At 36.8% G+C, this 20,950-nt stretch overlaps 1 protein-coding gene across 1 annotated transcript in view; it reads right to left on the bottom strand.

The window, feature by feature from the left end:
• Window positions 1-20,950, bottom strand: part of ABCA13 (ATP binding cassette subfamily A member 13) — a 200,918-nt gene that overhangs the window by 19,285 nt on the left and 160,683 nt on the right. Inside the window, exons 55-57 of the mRNA XM_080580557.1 lie at window positions 12,779-12,929; window positions 4,111-4,245; window positions 1,513-1,616 (exon numbers count right to left, since the gene is read on the bottom strand). Of these exons, the coding sequence (XP_080436683.1) occupies window positions 1,513-1,616; window positions 4,111-4,245; window positions 12,779-12,929 (390 nt within the window). The remainder of the gene's footprint in view (window positions 1-1,512; window positions 1,617-4,110; window positions 4,246-12,778; window positions 12,930-20,950) is intronic.

Genomic DNA, 20,950 nt, shown 5'->3' with positions numbered 1-20,950 from the left:
CAAAACAGAAGTTGCACATTTTTTCTGAAAAAGAAGTAAATAGGTCTCAAAAGCCAATCTTTACACAGGAAACCATCTCTATACCTCGGTGCATTTACTTGCTGATATGCATAAAGATTCATTTCATAAGAAGGAATATTTTACTTATGAAGCAGCCTTCAAGAGAATAATCTCAAATAAATCTCCAATGGCCTTCAGCAAATAGTATAAAATAATTTCTCCTTCATCCAACCTGGCACAACAATGTCTGATTAATTAGAAACGAGATGTGTACACTATCACTGTACTTATAACTGCTTCAGCCAGAAGTCATTAATTTGTGGAGCTAAATGAGCAATTAGTTACAATTTATTTGATGGATTTATTTATTTATTTATTCTGTTCACAGCATATTAATAATGAGACCACACATCTCTTCTGTTTAGCTGGTGTTTGACAACAGAGGGTTCCTACTATGGACTGGAAAGTTAAAGCAAACTTTACTGAAGATGATTTAATTCACACTGTGTAACTTCTGTTCCCTAATGAGTGAGCTGGTAAACACTTGGGGATCAAATACAGGTATGTGCTTTTGAAGATTCAGTTTCCATGAACAGAATTCTTGAAACTTCTGAATGCATTTTTTTCAGCAATAATGTCGCACACACATGTACAGGGACAACAAATAGACGTTTTGAGAACATCTGAAAATTTTAACATCCAGCAAACCTATAAGGAAGTTTTGCTACATTCTGTTATTGATTCATTTACCTTTCAAATTTCATTTGGCCAAAACATCGTGTTGCTGTTTTGATTAATCATTTTTTGTCCTTTCTGGGCATGTTTTCATGACCTTCAATCAAAGACATTTTATATATAATTATACTGACTATACTATATTCCCTAGGGGAACATGTAATTTATTCCATTCTACTATAGACATTACAAAACAGTTCTGATGTTTTCCCCAATACAATGATGCACCAATAAGCATACCAAAGAATTGACAAGATAGACGCTTCCAAGAAGACAGGGTCAATCCTTCCATTTCCAGCAGTGGATACAGAGAATAGCTGAGGTATCTGTCTTTAGCATACTATAGCATTCTCTTTCAATACACTCATGCAAAACAAAATCATTAATAAAATCAGAAAAGGGCTTTCCACTCCCATGTTTCTAAGGATTTGTAAAGTGGGCAACTGCAAAAGGATAACTTTTGTTCCGAACAAGAAGAGATGCTGCAACATTGAATGGAAAGAGCATAGAAAAGGGAAGAATCACTGCATCATCTTTCTGCCTGTAGCCTCCTTAAGCCACAATCTAATCCTTGAAAAATGTATATGGAAAATATTTATGATTTATGTAAGTTCAACTTTCATGAGCAGGAAGGAGTTGCCATAAGATACCAAAAATAGTGAATATGAGCGTGAAAAAAGAGTGAATATGCCTTCAGAATATGCTCCTCTGCCCTCAGTTAAGAGCAAGTCAGGAAGGAGAATAGGAATATGCTTGCTGCTGTAATAAGGGTCGCACCTGTGGGATGTCAGCACAGCTGCACAGCCATCCTGAACTTCCTTCAGAATGGTTTTCCAAAGGTAGCGTTTAGAGCAAGGATCCATTCCGGAACTGGGCTCATCCTATGGGAAAAATGAAAATAATGATACAGCAGTATAGGAAAAAGACAGCAGACTTCCAGCCCAGCATGGACAGAATTCACAGTAACAGTACATATTTGTTTCTTTTTAAAAACTATGGTTTGGAGAGATAACTGAAAAGACACCCTGATCAGTTTTTTGTGTTAGTACATTTAACTTCATTTCTATATTTATAAAATGCATTTTTTTTATTCAAGAGACGTGTATATGTGTGTGTGTATATATATGTAATATATATATATGTATATATATACATTCTGCAAGGTTTTGGTTTGTGTCTGTTCCCCTACATGCATAGCTGCCATGAGCACAAACAAGTGCTGAAGAACTCCTGTAACTCACAGCTGCTTGCTACTGCTCACCCCATACAAGGCATGGACAGTATGTTTGGACTCTACATCCTCCAGCTGTTACTCCTAGAGTCCCTTTAGAAAAACTCCCACTCATGACGGAAAGAATCCACAGAATTAAATAATGACCCAATCAGTGCTGCCCAATGCAAACTCTCTGACTTTTCCTGTTTCCAACTCAGATGGCTTCCACGGAGAAAGAAGCAAAGCTACAAAGACTACATTTCCCCTTCCTATCTAATCCTGCTGTCCTCAGTAGATCAAATTTTGACCTCTTCTACTCATAGAAACATAAGGAATGGTATCTTATTGTCTAAAGCTATTCTCTGTCACAACAAAACTAGCAAGAAGTCTCTTTAACTCCTTAACTCTTTAAACTCTATGTTAATTTTAATACTGTACAATTTCATGAGGGCTGTCAGCACCTTCATGACATACCAAATTAGGATAGCATGGGCTTGGCTAACGTATTTGCAGCAGGGACTCCTAGCTGAAAATTGTAAGCAGAGTTATCAAGAAACAAAGCAAACAAAGCATCCTGTCTGATGCTGATTGTGGTGCTAAGCTACCAACAACAAAGGTGAAAAGGAATTCGGTTCAGCCTCTTAACTGTAGAGGGGTAACAAAACAAAGATAAAAAGCAGCAAAACTGAAAATAAAATATAATAATAATAATGATAAAAAAAACTACGGCTATCACCTAAATTAATAGCTACAATCCTGGATGCAAGATGGAAGCAGATACAGTAGTTTACATTGGTGCTTTTGCTTCTCAGACAAAAAAAAAAAAGGGAGAATTTTTTAAAATACTGAGCAGCTCCCTTAAAATCAGATAGCTTTTTTAAAACCAACCAGATCTTTTAAAGTGTTTGACATGTTTATACATTTCTTTCCTTTTGTCATTACATATGCAATAGCATCTGCCCTCAAGGTATGGCTACTTGCAGTAGCAAGCTGTCATAAAAACATTAAAAAACAGTTGGAGCATTTTCTAAGATCAGGAAAAAAGCACTGAATTAAGATTATCTCCTTTTACTAACTGAACCAGTGTCAGTTTAAGCATAAAATGTAAATAAAATCATTCAACTCAGAAGTGAGTCAACATTACGAAGCTAGAAGAAACAAAATATGTCTCATTTTCAAAACGTACACAGCTTTGGAAATATAAACCCTATAACAACACCAATTTTATATTTTTCTACTTAGTCTGTGATCTATGACTAGAAGTACTATTTGCCCTCTCAACTCTGGGGAACAAATCACGTCCTCCTGACAATTCTGAAAGGCTGATTCAACCATTGAACTGGTTGAGATCTTCCCACCCAAGGTTTGAGGAAGAGTGGTCTCATCTCTAGTGAAAAAAATATGTAGTGATGAGAAAAAGAAAACAGTACAAAATTCCCATAGCTTTGTAATTCCATGATCTTCAATACAAAAGACATTGTTTATGCTGGAAAGGCTAGTTTCAAGCCTAAATGAATGGTAGAATGTGGGCACCAAGACAACACGTAATTCAATTTAATACCATTCAGGATTATTAGTTTGATTAGTGAATCCAATAAAACCATAAAAACCAGACAAATTTATGAAGCATGATGAAGAAAGGAATATGAAAATCCTCAAAAAGACAGGTAATTAGTAACGCCAGCACCAAATTACTCACTAAAATCAGAATCTTCCTTCTCGAGACAGCCAGTAGAATTGTTCATATATATTTTTCTCATGTTATATACAAAGTAAAGAATACATACATCATTAATGTATTTTACAGCATTTTTTTTTTATCTTCTACATAAAGAAATCAACATAAATTATTTATCTATTTGGGTCATGGGATGCTATAATTGCATTTGTACTTGTTTGGGGTCCTTTTTCCTTGCCCATCCCATTGCCCCAAGGAAAAGAAGAAAAAAGGAAAAACAACGTCAGATTGTGATTTGGAAGCACTGGTGAATAAAATTAAATGTTCATACAGCAAAGCAAACAGGACAGTTGATCATTTATGTATCAATTACTTCTTGACTGACCAGAAAACTACCTGATTGTTATTAAAGCAACATGCAAGACAAGGAAATTCAATGCATTTATCATGTTTCCAAAGTAGCCGCAGTACTGCCTCTACTCACCAGTAAAAGTATTTGGGGTTTACCAACTAAAGCCACAGCAGTAGAGAGCTTTCTCTTTGTGCCAGCACTGTATGTTCTCACTAGTTTGTCAACATGGGCATTGAGATGCAACCGGTTGACAAGGTCTTCTGCTACCTGCAGTTTAGAAATTTGAAAGTCAACAAAGACAAGCCAAATAAGGCAGCATTTAAATACCCTGCTCGTGCAGATTAAAAGCAAACATACAAGTTATTTCCTTATTTACCCCCATTTGCTGCATATTATTACTTCTGAATCATAGAGGTGCACAAAAAGCTACTTTGGGACCCTTTTCCTCCCCACAAAGAATACGGATTTTCTTATATAAAAATTTGCCTTTGTCATTCCTTGTAACAGTCATTTGCATTCACTTTGGTTTAGCAGCTCAATGATCTAAAATGTTCCTCATTTCACTTAGTTCTCCAGTATTCACCTGATCAAACGCCTCAGTGACTGAAATTCAGGAAATAAAATTCTACATCAGCCACAAAAATGGTAATGCCAGAAAAGCAAGTCATGGATCAAACATTTAGAGTTTCTTAAAGACAAAAGGTAATTTAGGATTAAATTAGCAAACCTTTGGAATAAAGGGGAAGGGCAAATTAGACCCAGCTCTTGGGTGTAATTTCTTAAATAAGTATTTCTGATCTACGTTGGTCATGCACAAGAGTGCAGCAGGAGACAATGTTTATATCCTCTATGGCCTGTCTTCTCTACCAGTCAGACAATCCTAATGTACAAGGCTCCCTCAAATACTGCTGCTAAAGAACTTCAAGTGTACCAAGAGCCTTGTTCCACCTATATCAACTATCACTGCTAGACCATCCAGAGACCTCATGCAAAAACATGTAGGAGTCTTCTACTCAGCACTAAGACACCCTGCAAAACACTATGTGTTTAGTGGCATGCTGCTGGGTGGCTCTGTCATCATCAGGTGATCAGATTTGTACTATAGCCAATCTGCCTTTATGCTAGATGTAGCACAATCAGGGGATTCTTGTAACAAGTACTTGCATGATGCTTTAACTCATGTCTCAGATCCAACACCAGAGCATCCACTACAGTATTATGCATTATTTTTGCTCCCTCTGTGCTACCTTCAGCAAAAAGCAAATACTGGAAGGATTAGTCATATCAGATGGCCAGTGTTGAGTTAATTTAGAAAATCCAACAGAAAACAATATATCAATCAACAATATTGTGAATATTCACTATCCATTTCAAGTAAACTGCCATAAACAATCATTTTCATGAGAACTTTATGCAATTTCCTTAGGAGACAATACTCAAGATATTCATGACCCTTCTAGCAAAATTTTCAGTAGTATGCATAAAAATAAAAGACATCTCCAAGAGGTAGTTCTTTGTAGGCAGGAATGATGCTGCAGTGGTAGGAATCTGGAATGCTCTAGCATAGACACTGGCACTGGTATTCCAAAGTCACTTGTGTTCTGTGTACCTTATTGTATAACCTGAGAGCAGTGGATGTTCTCAGACAAAACCTACGTTCAAAAAAAAAACACTTAATCGACAACCATCAAACCATCCAAAAGCAATTTTATACTGAAAAGTTCACATCTTCTGCTGTTTCAGACGTAATTCATAGTGTTTTGCTTTCCTTTAGACACTATTGCTGTATACCAGTACAAGTGCTGCAAACTCAAATATTCTGTGGCTTTAGAAACAGTTGAAAGCCTAAACTTAATTATAACAGCTGAGAGCCTTTTGTTTTTGTTGTTGTGTTTGTTTGGTTTGGTTTGTGTTTTTGCTGTTGTTTTATCTTTCAAACATAGGTCTTCTTATACACTCAAGCAGCCTGTAAAATAAATACCTCTAAAGCACATGGTAAACTGCTTATCCACTCTACTAAGCTGATTTAACGTTGCTACAACTGGAAACGCATGCATGTTAGTGACGAGAGGATTATCCTCCTACGAATCACAGAATCATAGAATATCCTGAGTTGGAAGGGACTCACAAGGATCATCGAGTCCAACTCCTGGGTCCCCAAAGGATCACCCAAAAAATCAGACCACATGTCTGAGAGTGTTGTCCAAACGCTTCTTGAACTCCAGCAGGCTCAGTGCTGTGACCACGGCCCTGGGGAGCCTGTCCCAGTGCCTGACCACCCTCCAGGTGCAGAACCTTTTCGTAACACCCAGCCTGAACCACCCCTGTCACAGCTTCAAGATGTTTCCTCAGGTCCTATTGCTGGTCACCAGAGAAAAGAGATCAGTGCAGTGCCTGCCCCTCCACTCCCCCTCATGAGGAAGCTGTAAGACTGCAAAGAGGTCTCCTTTCAGTCTCCTCTGCTCTGGGCTGAATAAATCAAGTGACATCAGCCACTCCTCATATATCTTGCCCTCCAGACCCTTCACCATTCTATGGATTCTATGATTCTAAAGTGACCTAAATGACAATGAAAATGTCATCTGAATGAAAGTAGATATATTATACATTAGATATAGTGTGGAAGAGCCTGCACATCTTCATTATAACTTCATTTATCTGTATAACCAGTGGTGTCTTCTGGTTTGCATCATAGTGTACCATAAAGTAAAAATGAAAATCCCTCTTAAACGACTTTAAGTGAAATCCAGAATTGGACATGTGACAAATCTTCAGATACACACAATTATGCAAGACATTTACAATTCTAATGGTTTCCTTCCTTTAGCGAATATGAGATATATCCACAATCACCTTCTCTCCCTCCTTGTCATATTCATCATGATGTTCTATTTCTGGTTTCAATTACTTTCAGCAGTGAAGAGTGAGGAGATACATCAATTTACTTAGCAAGTTGGTAACACTGAGGCCAAATGAAAAGACACAGTTATATGCAAATATATATTTTGTGAGTGCATTTGAACCATAAAGATGTTTTACATCTACTCATGCCTGTAGTCATGAATTTAATCTTTCCTCCCTTTCTCTTCCCCCCATCCAGATAACAGAATTTATATTTTTAAGATAACAATTTCCCTATTTTCCAACATTCCTTAAACTGATTTATTTTTCCCTAACCAAGTCTAATATCTAAAAAAAAAGGGTTTTTTTTGTTTGCTTTGTTTGTTTTTTTTTTTCCAGATTAATTTAATAGTTCCCTCAACTTTGGAATACTCATTGGAATAAGTCCTTGAATCTGTAAAATCTAAGCCAAATCCCTGAATACTTTCTGCATTTCCTGAAGACTACTTGCATTCCAGAAAAGGCAGCAAGTATATTGGCAAGGTTGTGGTAGCAGGGGGGCTGCAGGGTTGGCTTCTGTGAGCAGGGCCCAGCAGCTGCCCCATGTCAGATCAGAGCCTGCTCCAGCCGGCTCCAAAGGGACCTGCTGCTGGCCAGAGCTGAGCCAGGGAGCAATGCTGGTTGGGCCTCTGGGAGAGCAGACTGGGGGGTGGGGTGGGGGGGCAGAACTGCTGTGTGAGGACTGACCGCAGCCCCCATTCCCCTGCACCGCTTGGGGAGGGGAGGTGGAAGAGGGAGGATGGGGGGAGGGTGGTTTTAGTTTGCTTTTAGTTTCCCTCTTCTCTAGTCTCTTAGTGACAAGCAATAAATGACATTAATCTCCCTACGTTAAGTCTGTTTTGCCTGCGACAGTAATTGGTGAATCATCTCTCTGTCCTTATCTCAACCCTTGAGCCTTTTCTATTGTATTTTCTCCACCTCTTCCTCTGAGGAGGGGGAGTGAGAGAGTGGTTGTGGTGGAGTTCTGCTGTCCAGCTGGGTGAAAACACCACAGCAAGGTAACTTGAACTTTTGCACACGTTAATATTTCTAAGAGTAAAGATTAAAGTAGGCATGGTGCCTTCTATCCACCAGGAAACCAAGAGGTACATCTACCTCTCTGAAAATCAGTAAATGATACGAATTATGTAACCCACAATGCTAATTATTTTCCACTGTCCTCCAAAGTTACCATTAATATTCAAGTAAAACATTAAGTAGTACTGAGAGTGATCAGCTAGTATGTTTTCTGGAAAAAATGGATTGAGTTAGAGAGGCCTCAATTAGAAGTCTAGAAATGTAGTGTGTCTATCCTGAGTTGAAAAGCTGTAAGCACCAGCTTATTAATTTTGCATAATTCTGACAAAATAAACATAACGTGCAACTCTTTGTTATTTTATTGTGAACAAAACCATCGAAAAGCAAACCTGACTGAAAATACTGAAAGTTTGTGTCAGACCTAACAGAAATAATAAGCATAAGATGAATTCTAGAGTCACTTGAAAAAGCTATACACTTCCAAAAAAAGTTTTTCTATCTGTCAGGTTCTGAGTAAATCTGAATGCCATACAGATTAAATATCCTAAGTAACAATCAAGCATCAAATCCACGCAAAACAGTATTCATTCTGCTTCAGAATAAACCCCAAATTGTTAGATTTCTTCATTAGGAAAGTATCTCATGGTCAAAGTTCTAAGGGGAAATAGTTCTTTATCCCAGATAATAAAACTGTACACTCTAATTCTGCTTGGAGTCTTAAAAAACAAGCACGAAAGCTTTGTGCATGGAAAGAGTAACTGCTTTTATATGTTCCTGTTTCCAGCAGCGCTAGAATAGAACACATAAGCAAGTCGATGAGGCTCCAGAGTCAGTGCAAAAATCTTCCTGGAGAGTGAACTTAAAAAGAAATCACATTGGCACAGCAAGAAGTTGCCTCTGAAGGCCTGGTGAAGCTTGTTTTGAGATCTGCAATGCATAAGTTTTAATGCAAATGGAATGTGTCAATTAATGCTGTATTAGTATTTGACTTTTTTTTTTTTAACAAACTGTATGCAGTCTTCTGGAACAAACTGAGATGCTGAAACTTGATATATTAAAGAAATAAAAATAACTATTAAAATACTACGTTAAACCAGCATATGTCTAAATAGACCACAAGCTCTACTTCCAACTTACCAGTTTTGCATAAAAAAAAAAGAAAGTTTCAGAGCAGCTTTAGGAAGTAAAGTAAAACTTCACGTTCCATGAAACTTAACATTGATAGCAAATGACCCGTTTTCCTCCTCCTTTCCCATTCAGTTAATTACTGTTTTGGAACATTAAGTGCACTCAACTTTATGTCAGGCACTTAACTCCTGCTGTTGATAAATCTGTCTAGCAAAAGGATTTGATCTTTGAAGTTAGTGCTTCAGTGGATTTCTTCAGTAGCAAGGCATCCAGTAACTCACCTGCCAGCTTGCTAATTTATTAAAAAATGAAACGAATGTATGTTGATTTCTACATAGTAATCAAAACCATGTACTCTCTAGAATATACATGTGTGTGTGTGTGTGCACTAGTATCAACACTCACATGTAAGCATTCTGAGGCAAGCTTGGAACACCATATCATAGGCAGGAGGGAATGAGAAAATAACAGTTTACATTTACATACAGTTGCTCTTCCAAAGCATTCTCAGGCCTTATTTTCTTCATAGGCAACTAAAATGCACACTTTCTCCAGGCACCAGCCATTTCTGGGTTGAAGCACAGCAGCTGTTCAGCACTTCACAGCAATGCCACGCTGCTGGAAGGGCCCACTGACAAAAACATTTGTTTTCCTCTGAGATAGCTGCACTTCAGTTGTTGATGAAGGTAAACCGGAGTAGCTAAATAATATTTGCAGGAGGCCTTTGATGCCTTGATTGCAAGCATATGGCAACAAAGTCTGCTCTGTCATCTATGTAGACCAAAAACAACGACAGCTGAAAGGAAGAACGGTCTCTATATCACAGATGTGAAACTAAGGCACAAGAGGCGGCACCTAGATCATGTAAGGTTCAGGATAGTCAGAAGATTGACAGTTATCTTCCCTCAGTGCACCACAGTAACGTAACTCATCTCTAAACGACACATAATTGATTTTAACCCACTTGAATCAGGAACAGTATGTGAGTTACTACTCCTCTTGAGGAACTGTTCCCCATATGGTTTTGAGAGCAGCCATTGGAGTATCTGTGTACTAATTACCCAGAGAATAGATGGAGCTGAATACAAAGTGGAAGCTCTTAGGTACAGCAATTATTCATCAATACTTCTGCATTTGCAAGGGGTTTTATGAAGGCCAGATATTTCAAAGAGAGAGAAAAATTCTCATTTTAGAGGAGGTATAGGAAGCCAGGTTATCCTTGTGGCTCCTCACCAAATGCAGACAGGAGATAGCAATTACAGTGGTGTTCATTTACATATGCACATGCAGAGAGACCCCCTGCAGGCACAGCGTAGAAAGCTGTTAGTATCATCCTGCTCATTGCAATCTGGAAAATTTCCCAGACACCTGAGATGAGTTCAATACCGCATGGGACAGGTTATTTACGAAATGCAGATCCTTAGGCACACCACAAATCTATCTCCATTCTCGAGGCTCCACACTAGCTCCTGATCCTGCTCCTTATCCAGACGGCCTAGCTGCCTCCAAAGCATCTGTTGCTGGAAACCTACATCACAGGCTCATTGCAACTCCATTCCTTTCTGAGATGGTCACCGTCTGCCCCACTTTATGTGCTATTCAGTCTATTCACAAAGGGAGAATATGTTTCCTCTATACTCCAGGGTGCACTTGCTGAGAGCAACATGTATGTATAAGACCCTAAGTCTGTGAGTTTGGTGAGTCGCCTGAAATTTATTTAAAACTAGGTACTTCTATCATTCAAGTGCTTTTCTGAACCTCACACTCTTCTTAAGATGTCTTAAAAACTGCTTCATTTATAGCACATGGTGTACCATTTGGACATACGTGTTATAAGAATGTATTGTACTTCTGAAAATGATAAGAAAAAAAGCTTAAAAGCCATGTTTACAGCACTTTAAAGAACACTGCTGTGTAATTAAACAATCAAACTTTGATTCCCATTTTAAATTGCAATGAGGACCAATAGTATTCAATAACTTCTGTAAGAGGTATGAATATTTACTAGCATCGTTTTGAATGACTACACAGCTCTAGGAGAGGTGCCACAATCTGTTGCCACCTATGTTTCTTTTAAAGCACCACGATAACAAATGCTAGTTATGATAGGCTTTTAGCCCAACTGTTAGATCTGCCAGTTAATGGACAAAACACATAATTATAGTTGAGAAGGCTAGTACATTAACAATTAGCCCTTAATATATTTCCTTTAGATAAAAGGAAACATATTCATGTTTGCAGTATTCTGCCAGTACTCTGAAGCAAAAACTACCGATGACGCGTTAAGATCAGCAAACAACTAAGTAAAAGACTGCAGCATGATTTCTAAGAAGCCTGCAAGAAGTATACTGTCAAAACAATAAGCTAATGTCCAGCCAGGGTCTATTAAGGAGATAGCACAGTAGAAGGTGCAAAGACTGTAAGAATCTTTCATATCCTGTAAACTCTGATCCAGCAACACCCAACTGATTAGCTTAAGGAAATGTTCAAGATATTGCCTGCCCTGATGCTATTACTGGGGCAAGATAGCAGTTATTTCTGAATATTCAGTGTCCCATTGCTGGAGACAGACCTTTTTCTCAAATAGTACCTAGCTGCTGGGGGAAAAGCTGCAAAGAAACAAGACAGCAGACTCAATACACAGACAAGGAACTGACAATAAACCACTTGGTGAACCCTGAGGCAGTAACCAAGAAGACAGTAGGTAGGTAGGTAGGTAGAAAAGAGATTTCAGTTACATACAGTTTTGCTTCTGGGAAAAGGAAAAGGAAGACAGACAGCCTTGTGGAAGTTACAAGGACAATCTGGGATACCATACAGACCTAACAGTTATGTGGAACCAATCTATACAGCACGAATGGCCTTGATTTCATATCACGCTTCAGTTTTCACTTGTAAATAGAGATGCACAGGAGACTGAACTGCTTAAGAACAGGCCATATCAGAAACTTCCATCAGTGGAGATAGAAAAAAATAAATTTTATACTATAACCATTTAGTATGTAATTTCTAGTATGAGTTGACTGGTGAGGCTCTTTACAGACAAAAAAAAAAAAAAAAGAGACAGAGCTGTTTGTTGCTCAGAACAGCCACATCTGTATCAGTAAATCCAAAAACTCCCAAGTGACATTGCCAGATATTATAATAGCCTTTGCAAGTAAGTTTAGTAAGTTGTTAAACTATTTCTTGCCACAGGTTTGGCCTCTTCTCCTCAGACAAATCCAGGAATATTTTAGGGACTGCTCCCAGCAGGCAATTTGAATGCAGCCACTGTCTTGTGAAGGTTAAAGCTTTTACCAGCAGAGTGCTGACAGCTGCCACTTGGCCTCGGCACCCAGATGCTTAGTTTCTTTACATAGAAATTCAACAGATTTCAATTTCTTCCAAGTATAATTCCATCTCTGAAGAAAAGATGCATGACCTGGCACATTTGGTGCTCCCTCCCAGTCCTCTACATGTGACAACGAAGGTATTGAATCATTCATAAATTTCATTTCCTTTAGAATTTGTGTATCAGAGATTGTATTTACATAAGTGATATTTCATTATCCTCAGTGATGTTATTGTGTTTGAACTAGCATTAGACAGAAGAAAATATGTATTGTTTAGATAAATTAGCATTGAAAAACCTTATTACTAACACTGTTAAGATGAAATATTGGATATTCTCACATGTAAAAAAAGCACCCTTTTTTCATAAACTCCACTGACCAACCTGGCTGTAGCTCTACCTGCAAATCTGTTCTGGACTTACCTTACAGATAAGTTGTTTTGGAATTCCGCGCAGTATGCAGTAATAATAAAGATGCTCCCGACCCGTTAAAAGTTCATCCAGGGCATCGTGCTGTGGACAATAGCCGATAAGAACGCCTTCAGAGCTAGCAGACAGTATATCCATTTCAGATCTGTTTAAAAGAAAAAAAAAAGGGAAAAAAAAGTTATGTAAAAAATACAGCCCTGGTTTTCACCCTTGTGATATAAAGTCTTCAAGACAAGCACACATCTTTTACTCTATTGGTAAATGAGTTTGAATCTCTTCACTGTCATCACTTAACATGGTACCACCCATACTCAATGCAAGCTTTTTGTCCCTTTCTCTGAGATTTGTGCTGCCACCCATGCTTCACTGCTCTAAATGTGCATGGATGAACAAACACAGGAGGACAGATCTATGAGAACTAATTCTTAGCAGGTTTACCTCCCCTATACATTTAGTAGACCCTGCTCTGAGGCGATATACTTCAAAACCATACAGTGTTCATCACATTCAATATTAGAGGGGCATTAGTCTTGAAAGAGACAGAGAAACATTGCTATGTATTCTTTACATGTCTGTATACATGTACACATGCATTGTCTAAACAACAAAAGCCAGAAAACCAAAGCCTATTAAAGACTAGGAAGTTTAAAGACAGTACAGGTAAAAATATAAAGTGATTCTGATTTCAGAGACTTTGGCCATCTCTTTGTAGCTGTATGGCATTACTTGAAATTGCATTCATTGCTAAGAAACAAGCTTGATTGCAAGGGTGTCTCATTACCCATAATGACACTAAATCTATCCTATTTATTCCAACATCTAATCCAACATTCAATGATGCTGATTTACATTTACAGAAAAGACCTGTCAAAATTAAGCTACTTAATTAAAAAGAGAAAATTTTAGTTTTGAAAAAAGTTTTTAAAAGGTTCTGCATTACAGAATGGCTTACCCCTTAGTGGTTTTCTATGTTTCTGGTTAAGAGAACTAAATATATGATTACTAATTTAGACACAATGTAAATGCATTAAATGGAGGATCTACTAATACCAGCACCAGTGAAAACATAAATATGTATCCCCTGTTTCTTAACAACATTCAGGAATCTGTGGAGAAAAACACAACTCTGCATCTTACTTGATGAATCACAACATCAAAATATTTTAATCCTGTCAAAAGATAAATTATCATGATTATGATGAACCTTGCTGGAGACTAATTAGAATGGGCTTTTGCTCTTAATGGCAAAGATATAAAATTTTAGTACCTTTGTAGGTTTGGATGGTGCCAAGGAGTTAACTGTCTGTAGATATCTCTCTAGGTAAAGACTTAGCAAAAAAAACAAAAAAAAGAAAAGAAAAAGGGGGGAGGGAAGAGGATGCTAGAAGTGCACTCTGTCATTAAACTATATCTACTTAAAGATTATTTTAAATAAGGTATATACAGATTTTTTCCCATCTCAGTTTCTAGACATACCTAAATCAAATTAAATGAGTTTTTAAGGTCATATTTACCATAAGCTATGGACTGAATAATGTTGATCTTGTTACATGACCTGACAGAAGCTGTGTATTCTTTATTTAACAAACTCTAACATTGTGAAACTATCTACAGTAAAATGCTGTCAAGATGCTGCTGAATAGAGAGTGATGTGCATAAGGTTTGCTGTACTAGGAAGATTCAGGCAAGCTAACAAGGCTTCTTTTTCTTGCAGGTACTCTCCTTGGAGTCTGAGTTTTTAGTAACATGCCAAGTTCAATCACAAGAGAACAAATCACACTCAGGGGTAAATTCAGGGACATTTACTCAGCATGAACTCTCTATCTGGATAGATACATATAGCCTGGAATGGATCCGTACCACAAAGAACAAAAAATAAGTATGCATGACTGCGAAATATAACAGACACCTGATGTCCTTAAGCTAGAACTTGATTAGACCATAGTTACTCAGTTCGCACTGGGAAATAAAAACACTTCTGTGTCCACAGTGCTAATTACACAGATACAATTTTAGTGTTGTGCTTCCTATGAAGCAGACACAGCCTTAGATGAACAAGATCCCACCCAGCAACCTTTAGCTTTCATAAAGGAAGAATGCAGTGAGAATACATCATTTAATATTCTTACTCAGCTTGGTCCTTATCTTGCATCTGCATCCATTAGTGCTGACCTTGAACACATAAAGCGTTCCCATTAGTAAAGAAATTCTAATGTATCCACTAATGAACTCATGGACCTATTTTTTTTCCATCTCTAGGTGCCTCTGTCTGTCATAAAGGAGAAAGCAATCTGAATAGAATTTAACAACAACAAAAAAAGCCATATGTGGATTCTAGCTTTTTATTGAAACCTTTTTGGTATATATATTAGAATGCCTACTCTTTCCACAGCAATAACACTGAGTAGATGTCCAAAACAAAAAGGGTGGAGATCATAACTGGGTTTTGTTTAGCCAGCATAACCTTTCTCTGAATACTAGAATAAGAGATGAAAGAAAAACACAGCATAATCTTTAATTACAGTACATATCTTAGGACAGAAACCTGCCTTTATCTCGGGAAATTAATTTTCCTTGGAATTCAGTTAATCTCTCAAATCTCATTTTCATGGGCTTAAATTAAATGAACTTTTCAAGAAGTTACAACATGATACCCCAAACCCTTTTCACTAAATGATATACTGTAAATGCTTAAAAAAAAAAAAACAAAAACCTCTGATGATATTCAGTACACTAATTATATCTTTCTTTAACAAACATCATGTATGACATGAATACAATTGGAAACATACATCTTTATATTTTCTGAAATATAGATTAGCATTCAGCAAAATGCCAAACTTTTTCTCAGCCTAGACAAAAGCAGGCCTTTGTTTTCTGCCCTTTTATTATCAACATGCTAGCATTTCTCATTAGACCACTGATGTAAACAACATGAGAGACAGGGGGGAAGGGGCGGGGGGGGAAGCTCATTTTAGAAATGAAGAGAGAAAGCACATATAACTACAGATTCCAACCTTTCTCTGCCTTTCTGTCCATAGTACAGTAGACACAATGAATACCAGTGTAATTTCTAAAAACTATAGGATAGAAACCAGACATTTACACAAATACAGGGATTTCTTTATCATTATAAAAACATTTAGAAATGGTAGGAATTCTTATCTTCAGATTCTTTTAGTTACTTTGGTCAGACCTAGTTCAGGCATGGAATATAAGTTCTCTTCTTCCTAGTGAAGATTCATTTTTAGATTATATTGTTATGCTCAGTCAACACTTTCACTTACTATTTAATTTTTTGTGTAAAGTGGAACAGCTGCAACAAATAAAACCAGCAGAATGTATCCAGAATACTTTATACGTTAAATAAAATTTAAAGATGAAAAACTACATTGCTAGTACACTTCTTGAAAAGGTCAGCAGACTGTATGACATCCTTGAGAAAAATAGTACAGAAGTAGCACTTGAAGCCTTGAAAATATTGTATTCTGTCCCTTTCTATATGCTTTTGTCTCCATTTACACAGAAAGAATTATGATAACTTTCACGTAAATCACCCTGGAAAAAAAAAAAATCCAGGACTCCAGGACCATACATTTGGAATGCTCATCTTACAAAGTTTTGTACTAATGATGAAAGAAACTTGCCAGCCTTGCAAGGCAATAGGGATTTTAGCAAACTAAACTCAGAGGGGGTGAAACCTTCACTTAAATGTATTCCTCCATTGATCATTTTAAGGCATTTAACCGATCCATTTCTTTTGTGTGTTGCAGTACCCCTGAAATCTGATTCCAGTCCTGAAAGCTACCCTGGAGTGGCATGGGCCACTCCAGTCAGAAAGCCTTTGCTGGCACTGAAAAGAGAACAAAACACTTGAATGTGTGTGAAGAATCTCAGACTAAAACCTGCTGCTTTCTGTCACGTGAACTGGACTTCTGTCTTCCAGAAGGCTGGGTTGGTTGTTGCTGAGACTGAATTTCCTTCTCATTTGTTACAGTGGTTACCAACAACATTGCTTAGGCAGCTGTGGGTTGACATTCAAAGGTATGACCTCAATTTCAGCACAACTTAGTGCCCCCAATATCAGCCTTTTGGCTGTTTATGAAAAAATGTTTCACTATTGACTCTGCTGTGCACTTTGGTTCATTTTGAGTGCTTTTTCTGTGGTGTTTGAATGCAGTTAAAATAAAGACAATGATATATATGGTACTTACAATGGCTTCTGCAGAGAGATAAATTCCATTAATTAGTCAAAATGAAATATAAATTTACAAATTGCAAAAGTAGTTAGACATTCCATTGTACTCATAACTGCACATTCAATTCAGTGCATACTAATGCTTTATTAACATTATAAAAAATCAAGGTTAAAATATAATTAATGTAACTAAAGCTTAGTTATAATTAAACTAATTATACTGATATACAGTGTAACAACAGCTTTCTCAGGCATTATATTGATGCAAATTTATTCTGCCTTTCAAGTTAAGCTATTCGAATTACATTTTAAATTATTTATCAAGCTGAATATCATAACTATCAAGAGTCCAAGTTGTAGCTCTATAGAAATATTTTACTTTCCCCTCTTTGGAAAGCAGTTCTTTGGTCCTATGACTTTGTAATCCAACAGCTGAGATGACTGACTGTCAAATCAAATAGGATGGGGAGTTGCTGTCATGGAGGATCTCTATGTAGAAGAAAGAGAGAAATTCATGGTAGATAAATTAATTATATAAGAAACACTGCCAAATGCTTCGGGACACTTATGAACAAGATCAGGTCCACTGCAACTACTTCTTCTATGCACCCCCACTACAACCAAGACTTTACACTGAGTATGAACTTAAAATTGACTACATTCAGCAAACTACAATGGAGAAAACTGCAAAATAGCTTGAGCCAAAAAGGCAAACAAAACACTAAACACTTGTCACATTATTTTACACTGATCTTGACATGACACTTAAAAGGATTTTGACACATTTTCTTCCTAGCTGTCTTTAGCCCTTCTCAGTTGAGGGCTTTACAATATAATTTTCTTCCTAGCTGTCTTTAGCCCTTCTCAGTTGAGGGCTTTACAATATAATTTTCTTCCTAGCTGTCTTTAGCCCTTCTCAGTTGAGGGCTTTACAATATAATAGTCATTGCAGAAGGCTAAGGTACAAACTTGCAAAAGGGAAGAAAACTAAGAGTGGCCAATGTACACTTAAAAAGTGGAACAGATATGCAGTATCTGCTGATGCATCAGTCCAGAAGTGATTCAAAGACTAGGAGGGCTCACTTTTATTGGGTTCACTTTGTTCTCCTTTCTTTTACTACTTTGGTAAGTGTCAGCTTTTCTGAGTACATATATAATACAGATACTATTTCTTCAAGCTATTTGACAAAAACAGTAGCTATGAAAATGCTTATGGATACCCGCCATAGCTTTCAAATAGCCAGCTCCTGGTGACAATCTGGTCATAGCAGTAAAGCTAAGGATATACTACTCTGAGTCCATTTGCACCCTTAAAGAGGAGCACATACAATACAGAGAACACAAAAGAAGTGCCATGCAGTCAATCAACTGTTATATTTGTTTACGCTTGACAACTCCTTTGCCTAGACGTTGCTCAAAAGTCAGTCTCCTAATGTCTTATAGCACCATTCTTGACAAATACGAGCAAGTAAATTTTATTAAAATATTTTCTTTTCTAGAATATGTTAGAAAAGTAAAATTTAAAAAAAAAGTAAATTTAACTTAACATTTAAACTTTTACTTTAAAAAAGTAAATTTTATTAAAATATTTTCTTTTTCCCTTTTTTGCTTTTAATACTTCTGACCTTCACTAGAGGGACTGCTGGTGCTTCAGTGTCAATATTTCACTTCCACATCTTCCTTTGCCACTTTTTAATCCACTTTTAGGGGTTGCAAATATCCCTAACATGAAGACACTTTCTCTATATGATATTATTTTTATATTTCATCTGGACAGATATGTCACTGATAATGGCAACGTTAATGAGGTACATAAAATAATAAAAAAGGCAAAATCCCCTATGAATAGCATTTTGCTATTACCTTCACAAGATTGTCTGTGGTTAGTGATAAATTCCTATTATTTCTCTTACTAAGAGTATCTTTATGAGGTCACAGTTACAACCAGAATGGGATTGCAAAGGTTAGATGTTGCCTGAAAGACTTTTCTTCACAAGAATATGAATTTTTTTTAAAAGTAGTTCCTTGATAGACTGCTTAGCTTGTATACTATAAATGTGCATTCCCCATGTAAATGCTAAGATACATCAAAGTTAGGAATATATTCTGTACAAATATACATACAATACAAATATACCTACAAATACATACAATGCAAATATACATACAAGTATCTATTTGATTTGTAATGTATCAAAAAGAAAAAGTTTAAAAAAGATCATAAGCCTTCCCTTCCCCAAAAGAATGTCCCCATCAAAAAGAATGCCAAGAAACTTTAATGTGCAGAAGAGATGAAGCTGGATCTAGCATTTAATACAATTTTCTTCTTAATAACACCAGTCTTACAAGTCTGAGTGATAGCTTTAATGCATTTTATTAAGCTTTTGTTACCAAAAAAAAAAAAAAAAAGTTTTCTTAGGAATAAGCTCGTTTTTTGGGGCTTTAAACTTTCAACAAACAAACAATTTGGAGGCCAACAAATCTTTTTGAAGTACTTGAAGGTATTGTGAATCTGATTTTCTGCCCTTATAAAAAGGCAGCTCTAGACCCGAAGTACATTTTCCAATTTTCTTTGAGAGTCTAGCTGGAGTTCCCTGAACGCGACTTGATCATCATTGTGTGAGGAGCACAGCTCTCTCTACATAACCCCAGGCACCTCCAAGATGTTTTAGGCTTAAGTTCCAAAAATTCTGCTTTGCAATTCAACATGCACTTTTGAAAAGTTGATCTGCCTTTTTAGTCCCCTGTCCAAAGGTGCAAATGCTGTCCTGTTAAATTCAGGTCTCATTTCAGTGCAGCTGTCTCAACGAGACACTTCTGAATTTTTCATATATTCTGTGAAACTATTACACTAATAATCAGGAAAATTTGGGGTTTTTGTTTGTTTGTTTTGTTTTGTTTTGTTTTTATATTCAGGATCTTTCAAGAACAGTTTATTCAATGAAACACAACCTGTTATGAATTAAGGATTTTTAACCCACCTAAAACCCCTTGGGCACCTGATACACAAACCAGATAGAGCTGTGTTCTCCAACTATTTACATTTTTGTGTTTATTGACATACATAATTATTTATCAGCAGCAAATCAATCCTTAGAGAGGAAAGATGAAAGCTGAATTGTCTGCCTGATGTGAAATGCGCATATTCCTTACAGAACATATTGCATAGCATAGCAAGTTAAAAGAACAGAAATATTTCCATCTTACTGAATTTTCTTGGTTTTGCCTCCAAATACTGATTTAAGTGTTGCAGCCAAAGATCTGGGACTCAAGCACACTTGTTTCACTTTTAATAACTGTTCCCAGAAGTTGCAACTAACAAAGATGTAATTAACAGTCTAAAGACACCTGAAGCTAGAAAATATTCAAGACGCTCACACATATATCAACTGTTACACAAATTATTTTACATTTCTTTTTTTTTTCCTTTTTTTTCCTCCTGTTTGAGAATTTGGTATTTGGTATTTGGCAGGATAAACGTGACTGCTGCTCAGGAAAGAAAATAGCTATACCTGAAACTGAAGTAAGGAACATCAAATCTTATCACAAGCATCTTTGTATCTTCTCACTAGACTACAGAAAACATCAATTTAACTGATTCAGAGATCATAATCTTTTTTTGTTGTTGTTGTTTTAAGATTATAAATCAATTCTATTCAGAAAAAAATATATTCTGCTTTGCATGAGAAATTTTAGCAGTAGTTCAAGTGTTGAGGAAGGGTTCTCCAGACCTGCTGTGGTTAGAATCCTGTCTATGCAAGAGTCAACAGTTTTGTCCACTACTAATTTACAGTAGCACAGCAACACAGTACATCTTAATTTGCTTTACATCAGTTGACAAAATATGAAGCAAGCAACAAAATCAGGAATGACACAATGACAAAAATCTCTACTCCCAGCCTCAAACTTGTTTCCCCAGGGCTAGCTACTCCGCAACTGCAGCTTCTCCTTGAGGTTGCCACCTTTAT

This window comes from Anser brachyrhynchus (genome assembly GCF_964034855.1).
Source record: "Anser brachyrhynchus genome assembly, chromosome: 2".
NCBI lineage: Eukaryota > Metazoa > Chordata > Aves > Anseriformes > Anatidae > Anser > Anser brachyrhynchus.
The sequence above is the reverse complement of the archived record's forward strand: the minus strand, read 5'-3'. Positions and strand labels throughout refer to the sequence as shown.